Source organism: Poecilia reticulata, linkage group LG4, assembly GCF_000633615.1.
Source record: "Poecilia reticulata strain Guanapo linkage group LG4, Guppy_female_1.0+MT, whole genome shotgun sequence".
In the NCBI taxonomy this organism is placed as follows: Eukaryota; Metazoa; Chordata; class Actinopteri; order Cyprinodontiformes; family Poeciliidae; genus Poecilia; species Poecilia reticulata.
Window position 1 is genome coordinate 5,246,933 of NC_024334.1, and position 8,267 is coordinate 5,255,199.

Sequence of the window (8,267 nt, forward strand, 5' to 3'; positions counted from 1 at the left end):
GGTGGGACTTTGTCCAACTTTTAGCGTCACTTGGAAGGAAAGCTTAAAGAAAGGTAAGATCTGTGGACGTGATGCTAGCTAAGCTAGCTGTACAGAGACACATGTTGCATCTGCGATGAAAAAMAAGTTGTCACTCATGMCCTGAATTATTGTGTGGAGGTGTTGACTGAGGTGTCGTATATATGGGACAACGCTGTGACCAAAGTGCAATTTAGTGATATAACATTCAGGAACGATCCGATTCTTCTGGACGGATCTTTACTGAATCCTAAAGGACTGAAGCCTCACTTAGACCCGTTCTTTGTTCTTGTAATGCTCTGCGTGCTACACTGCAGTAGCTATTATTATATTATTTCATAAAAACAAAAAAACAAGTATATATTTATTTAATTGGTGAATAAATAAAACAACGTAAGAACACAGAGCATGCTCATTGCTCTTTGTTTTCGTCTCCTGTCATGGTGGCAGACGTTGCAGCAGGAGGGAGGATGAGAAYAGTCACCTCCTTCTGCTTGGTTACTTCTTGCTTATTGCACCTTGGACAGTGTGCATAGTTTACAGTTGTTTACCGTCAATTGCTGTGTTTAATGGTGCAGACAGTTGTGGTTTCTCATATGGGCAACTGCCCAGGGCGTTATTTTTTTTAGGATCGCAGGAGACCTCTGCGGATTGTAGCACAGAGATGAAAGCAAAACAAAATGAAGATGTTTCCATCTTGAAATTATGATGCATAGAATCACATATCTCAGTCTAAACTATGTTACAGAGTAAACATAATAAAAACATGCTTTATCTGTGGCATTGTTTATATATCGGTTCACTTAATGATTTTAGCGATTAGGTAATCCATTCAGCAAGTACTTTTACTTTTAATACTTAAGTATTTTTAAAAGCCAGTACTATTTTACTTTTACTTAAGTAAAATGTTAATGTGGTACTTTTACTTTTACTTGTGTACATTTCTGTCTGTGTATTTTTACTTTTACTTAAGTACATTTTTTGAGTACTTTCTCCACCACTGGAGAAATGTCACTTATTCAAAACTCCACTTCAGTCAGAGTTAGTTTTTATTTGCTTGAGTAACTTCTTTGAAAAATGTATTTTCAGAAATACTTTTCTACGCTTTGCTTTTACTTTTACTTGAGTAATTTTACTATGACGTATTTCTACTCTTACTTGATTTTATTTTAGTTCTGAATCAATGAGCTTCATGTTTTTATTCTCCAGCTGTTTTACTAACAGGTCATGTGGACGAGTGTCTCCTGMCATTTTTCTCTCAAAGTCTCAGATTCATCAAGATTCCTCAAAACACAAAATKATCAATTATTTTCCWCTCTATTCATTGATTCAACAAATCATTAATCATTTCAACATTTGATTCTAACTTGATTTAGAAAATAAATATAAATTCAATGAAACATGAATATAAAATAATTAAAGTTTCAAACTTATTTGTGTTTTCAGGTGAGTGGAGGAGCGCCACCTAGTGGCAGCAGGATCAGTGTGAGGACGGAGAGGACACAGTCCTTCCCTCTAAAATGTCTCTKAGTGGGGAACACCWGGACCACAGGTGAGGTCATGACCTTTACCTGTGCAGGAAAGGTCAAAGTTCAGCAGTGGAATCACCAAACTGTCTCCATTCACAGGAAGCCATCAGAACCAGAACCAGAACCTGGACCCGGACCCAGCTGTGTTTCCTTCAGCAGTAACAACTCAAAGAGGTGAGCTGGATCTAAGTTTGTTATTTTTTAAATGTGTTCATGTGAGCCCAACAAATATTACCTTTACAAATTCGGCCTTTTATCACCTGAAGAAATATTTCTCCTCTGAAATTTGACGGTTTTATACAAATATATTAATGTGATTATTGGAAAACAATCCAGTCGTGCTGCTAACAACCAGGGAGGCTTTTTATCACCAATCCATTTCTAATATGACCTTTTCATTAATTTGCAGGAGTCRTGCAGCTGAGCCCAGCTGTGTGTCATGGAAGAGCAACAGATCTAWGGASWTTATTACTAAGTTTAAATCAGACCAGCCTCCAGCAGCAAAGAGCCGGGTCCAAAGGTTCTGTTCAATGTTCWACTGACATGATCATAAAATATACCAGTTCTGGTCACATTTGATTTTCTGTTTTGTATTTTAAAAAGTCATCATGATTGAATGTTTTTAGGGACTTTCTGGGTCTTTAGCAACGTTTGGGAGACATGAGGAACCTAGAAAACTCTGCAGCTGCAGAACAAGATGTGAAAGTTTATTAACAGGGAGAAAACATGTAATGATCTGAGAGCTGCACCACCTGCTGCCATCTTAGATTCCAGCTCTGTGGAAACCTCCTGTTGGAGCATTTTAGGGATTTATGTAAAGAAATGCTGATACAATGTTGAGAATCTGTGGAGGAGATAARCATTAGTGGAGCTCCAAGGTTAAAACAGTTGATTCCTGTAATTCTCTGATTATGGAGAAAAGTATGAATTACATATTTTTTTTACTTTTAAATTGACTGATTTAATTAAAAATTAAATCTGCCAGGGTATGAATAATTTTGGTCTGAATTCTAAAATCAGAGCTAATTTAATTGTTTCTGCATAAAGAAGGTGGATCATGTTTTATTCTGTTCTGGATATTTAAACCTAAACCAAACAGACTTTTGCTGCTGTCCTTCTTTCAGCGTTTCAGTCCCAGTCATCAGAAAACAGATCCTAAAATATCTCAGTTAAACACCGATGGAACCTGTGCTGCCGTTTTTAAGCTTTAGAAAACTAAAGAACCATGCAGAGCTAATTCTGCCTCCAATCTGCAGAGAAGCATCATCTCAGTTTGTCTCTGTGTGGACAGACAGATTCTGGTTCATTTGTCCCGGTTCCTCCACAGAGAGGATCTGCAGAGCCCAGAGGTTCCCACTGATCCGTCTGCCCAGCAGCACCAAACMCAGCTGGACTCCATATTTATGGTCTGTACTTTGGTTCTGTTCAGTCTGTAGACCAGAGGACTGTCAGTCTGTCCAACATGGACCTGATGTCCAGATCTAGTCTGATATCTTCTCATTCTGTTCCAGCTGCTGGAGGAAAACATTGTCACATTCGTGAAGAACGAGCTGAAGAAGATCCAAAAGSTTCTGAGTCCAGATGAGCCAGAATGCTCAGAGGGTCAGAGTGAGGATGAGGAGGTGATGAGGGGTGAGGATGAAGAGCAGAGGAGCAGCAGAGAGGCRGTGATGAAGATCACCCTGAACTTCCTGAGGAAGATGAAGCAGGAGGAGCTGGCTGACCGTCTGCAGGGTAAGAGGATTTCTACAACAATTAAAACATGATTACATGTGAAAATGAATTCAACTGAAAYCAAACAAGAGAAACCAACAAATACAGAAAATCTTAATCAAACAGTCACATGAGCTCAATGACGTTCTGGATTCAGCAGCTTTTTATTTAAACATCACCTGTGGTGACTGGTTGCTGCKCATGAAATATAAACTTTGGRAACTTTATATTTACTGTAAAATATTGTAAAAAACAAACATGGCAGCRATGCACAAGATAAAAACCCATTTTAGTATTGATTCCTGTACCCAGTACATAAAAATGTAACATTCAGCTACAGATGAAGAACCTGCAGAAACACACAGACAGCTACCAAATTCACACTGTGATGCAGCAGCGCCAACATGGAGTAAATGATAAACTGCTGCTGATCTGCATGACATGATCTCTCYGACTGTCTACCRTCCATCWACAGCCTTAACACATCGGTGTTGCTGGACCATCACTGCTTTTGTCAGTTTAATAGTTTTCCAGCTCAACAAATGCATATACCTTGGGTATCGGATGACATTCGGCTGTTAATGAAAAAGAGAGACTATGCTTTAAAATCTTTTCTTAAAAATAAAAGGAMCACAGATTGGCTGCTTTTTAAAAGTTTGAGGAACAGAGTAGTTAAAGAAATGTACAAATCTAAAGCTAAATATTACACAAATGTCTTATCAGAAACTGGAGGGAATGGTAAGACGATCTGGAAACAACTAAACAGTTTACTGAATCCCAATGCAAACACTAAACGTAAATATGAACTTGCAATAGCAGGAAAAACCATAACTGATCCTGCTAAGCTAGCGACAATGTTTAATGATTATTTCCTCTCTTCAGTTAAAGACTTAGCAAGTCTCTATAATCGGGCCTAAAAGGTTTTATATCAAAAGCCGATTAGATTCCATCACTGTCACATTTTGGCTAAATTTGGCATTTTGGATTTTACAACTTTTCTAAATTATGTTTTAAAATATATTTTTAAGTGTTTAAATGGACTTGCACCTACACCATTAAGCGATTGCATACAGAGACTACAGCAGATCTACCAGAGCGGCTTTAGATGGAAATTGTAAGGTCTCCTTTCAAAGAACCACTTTTGCTCAAAGTGCTCCGTCTGTGAGAGGATCTGCAGTTTGGACTCACTTCCTGTTCATTTCAAGTCTGTAACCAGTTTTAGTACGTTCAAAAATCAAACAAAACTCTGGTTATGTCAAAAACAGAACTGTACCCATTTTTATGTTTTACATTTGTCTGTTTGCATACATTATGTTGTGCTATTTTAAATGATTATCTCTTCGATTTTTAGAGTCACTTTTTAAAAAGCCCATCTAGGGACAAGTGCTGCGAATCAGCTGTTGCTTTGATGCAAACATGGGATGATGTTTTATTCAGTTTGTCCATGTTGATGTGTGTCTGTCCCTATCAAATAAACTTTATAATAATTTTCATCTGGGCTCTTATATAAATACATTTTGAGCAATATTCAGTCAAACTATATTACAAAGTAATAATAATTAAAATCAAAAAACATTTTCATAATGTGACCAGTAGTAAACCTGTCTGATATATATTAGCTGGGCCTAAATCCATCAACTGGAGCTAAAGTAAAATAAAAGAAATGGAAAATGATGATGAATATTTAGTTTTTATCAAAACTGAACAGGCAACAATATTTTCTCTTTTTTATTTTTTTACATTTGAAATAAATGTTTCTCAGTCTATTATTGCATCTAATGGTGAATGCCTTTAAAGTTTCATATGTTTGACTGCAACAAGATTTAATCTCAGCTCCTGCTGCCTTTCTAAAACCTCCAACCATTAACAACTGGACAGGTGTACCTAATAAAGCGGCCAGTTTGGCTTTTTGTTTCCAGCTTGCAGACACTGTTGTGGAAAAAATGATCACCAAGCACTGTTCAGGAGAAATCACTCAATCAGGTTTATTTGTGAACTGTGCAGAACTCAGAGAGCTTGTAGGACAATGAGTGATGAAGCAGGTCTGGATGAAAAGCTCTGCCAGGCAGAGACACACATGAGTTTATACCAGGATAAAGAATCCAAAACAATGGCTGAGACAGTCTGGTTCTCATGCAGCNAACACATCGGTGTTGCTGGACCATCACTGCTTTTGTCAGTTTAATAGTTTTCCAGCTCAACAAATGCATATACCTTGGGTATCGGATGACATTCGGCTGTTAATGAAAAAGAGAGACTATGCTTTAAAATCTTTTCTTAAAAATAAAAGGACCACAGATTGGCTGCTTTTTAACAGTTTGAGGAACAGAGTAGTTAAAGAAATGTACAAATCTAAAGCTAAATATTACACAAATGTCTTATCATAAGCTGGAGGGAATGGTAAGACGATCTGGAAACAACTAAACAGTTTACTGAATCCCAATGCAAACACTAAACGTAAATATGAACTTGCAATAGCAGGAAAAACCATAACTGATCCTGCTAAGCTAGCGACAATGTTTAATGATTATTTCCTCTCTTCAGTTAAAGACTTAGCAAGTCTCTATAATCGGGCCTAAAAGGTTTTATATCAAAAGCCGATTAGATTCCATCACTGTCACATTTTGGCTAAATTTGGCATTTTGGATTTTACAACTTTTCTAAATTATGTTTTAAAATATATTTTTAAGTGTTTAAATGGACTTGCACCTACACCATTAAGCGATTGCATACAGAGACTACAGCAGATCTACCAGAGCGGCTTTAGATGGAAATTGTAAGGTCTCCTTTCAAAGAACCACTTTTGCTCAAAGTGCTCCGTCTGTGAGAGGATCTGCAGTTTGGACTCACTTCCTGTTCATTTCAAGTCTGTAACCAGTTTTAGTACGTTCAAAAATCAAACAAAACTCTGGTTATGTCAAAAACAGAACTGTACCCATTTTTATGTTTTACATTTGTCTGTTTGCATACATTATGTTGTGCTATTTTAAATGATTATCTCTTCGATTTTTAGAGTCACTTTTTAAAAAGCCCATCTAGGGACAAGTGCTGCGAATCAGCTGTTGCTTTGATGCAAACATGGGATGATGTTTTATTCAGTTTGTCCATGTTGATGTGTGTCTGTCCCTATCAAATAAACTTTATAATAATTTTCATCTGGGCTCTTATATAAATACATTTTGAGCAATATTCAGTCAAACTATATTACAAAGTAATAATAATTAAAATCAAAAAACATTTTCATAATGTGACCAGTAGTAAACCTGTCTGATATATATTAGCTGGGCCTAAATCCATCAACTGGAGCTAAAGTAAAATAAAAGAAATGGAAAATGATGATGAAGATTTAGTTTTTATCAAAACTGAACAGGCAACAATATTTTCTCTTTTTTATTTTTTTACATTTGAAATAAATGTTTCTCAGTCTATTATTGCATCTAATGGTGAATGCCTTTAAAGTTTCATATGTTTGACTGCAACAAGATTTAATCTCAGCTCCTGCTGCCTTTCTAAAACCTCCAACCATTAACAACTGGACAGGTGTACCTAATAAAGCGGCCAGTTTGGCTTTTTGTTTCCAGCTTGCAGACACTGTTGTGGAAAAAATGATCACCAAGCACTGTTCAGGAGAAATCACTCAATCAGGTTTATTTGTGAACTGTGCAGAACTCAGAGCTTGTAGGACAATGAGTGATGAAGCAGGTCTGGATGAAAAGCTCTGCCAGGCAGAGACACACATGAGTTTATACCAGGATAAAGAATCCAAAACAATGGCTGAGACAGTCTGGTTCTCATGCAGCTGTGGGAAACAAGTCCCAACCTGGATCATGGAACCCAAATAACTTCACTGTGGTGAGAGTTCACAAGCATTTCATATAACATGATCAGCAGATGTTGACTTGTAGTCATTTTCCAGCACACACTGCTAAAAAGAATAACATTTCAAATTAAACACTTTGACAAAAGGTCAGAGGTCGTTCTGTGGGAAACATGTTTGATTAACTGAAACCTTCAACCAGAGAAAACAATCAGAGTTTTAATGAGCAAAACTGATTTAATTAAGTCTGTGCAGCAAGAAGCTGGTTTATTTATTAGCTTTTTTCTTTCATCCGTCGCCTCAGTGGGAGTTTTATTCAGAAAATCAGAATTATAATTTTCTATTTCCTCAATGCTTGAAATTGGAATTACTTTCAGGTTTAGACACCTTGGTAGAAAAATAATTATCCATCCATTTTCTAACACCCTTGTCCCTTAGTGGGTCAGGAGGTGCTGGTGCCTCTCCAGTTAACGTTCTGGGCGAGAGGCGGGGTCACCTGGACAGGTCACCTGGACAGGTCGCCTGGACAGGTCGCCAGTCTGTTGCAGGGCAACACAGAGAGACGCAGGACAAACAACCATGCACGCACACACACTCACACTTAGGGACAATTTAGAGAGACGAATTAACCTGACAGTCATGTTTTTGGACTGTGGGAGGAAACCAGAGTTCCTGAAGAAAACCCTCCATGCTCAGGGAGAACATGCAAACTCCATGCAGAAAGACTGGGGCCGGGAATCGAACCCAGAATCTTCTTGCTGCAAGGCAATGGCTCTACCAGCTGCGCCACTGTGCAGCCCCCCAAAAATAATTAGTTTTCTGTAATTAATTTTCCATCATAGCTGTTCATACACAAACCCTTCTTAGAATATCAGAAATTGTTTTTATTGGTTTTTTTCTTCAGATTTTGATGTTTGGTGTCAAAAGGAGCTTAAAGACCATCTGAAGAAGAAGTTCCAGAGTCTCTCTGAAGGCGTCGCTGAACCTGGAAATCAAACGGTTCTGAACCAGATCTACACAGAGCTCCACATCACAGAGGGGTTAACTAGAGAGGTCAACCAGGAACATGAGGTCAGACGGATTGAAACAGCATCCAGGAAACAAGAAACAATCAGAAGAGAAGACATCTTTAAAGCCCCACCTGGAAGTGATGAACCAATCAGAACAGTGATGACCATGGGAGTGGCTGG

At 37.8% G+C, this 8,267-nt stretch overlaps 1 protein-coding gene across 1 annotated transcript in view; it reads left to right on the forward strand.

Moving 5' to 3' along the window:
• Positions 1-1,918: 1,918 nt before the first annotated feature.
• Positions 1,919-8,267, forward strand: part of LOC103463252 (uncharacterized) — a 9,750-nt gene continuing 3,401 nt past the window's right edge. Inside the window, exons 1-4 of the mRNA XM_017304247.1 lie at positions 1,919-2,067; positions 2,875-2,953; positions 3,059-3,281; positions 7,982-8,262. Of these exons, the coding sequence (XP_017159736.1) occupies positions 1,934-2,067; positions 2,875-2,953; positions 3,059-3,281; positions 7,982-8,262 (717 nt within the window). The 5' untranslated portion in view covers positions 1,919-1,933. The remainder of the gene's footprint in view (positions 2,068-2,874; positions 2,954-3,058; positions 3,282-7,981; positions 8,263-8,267) is intronic.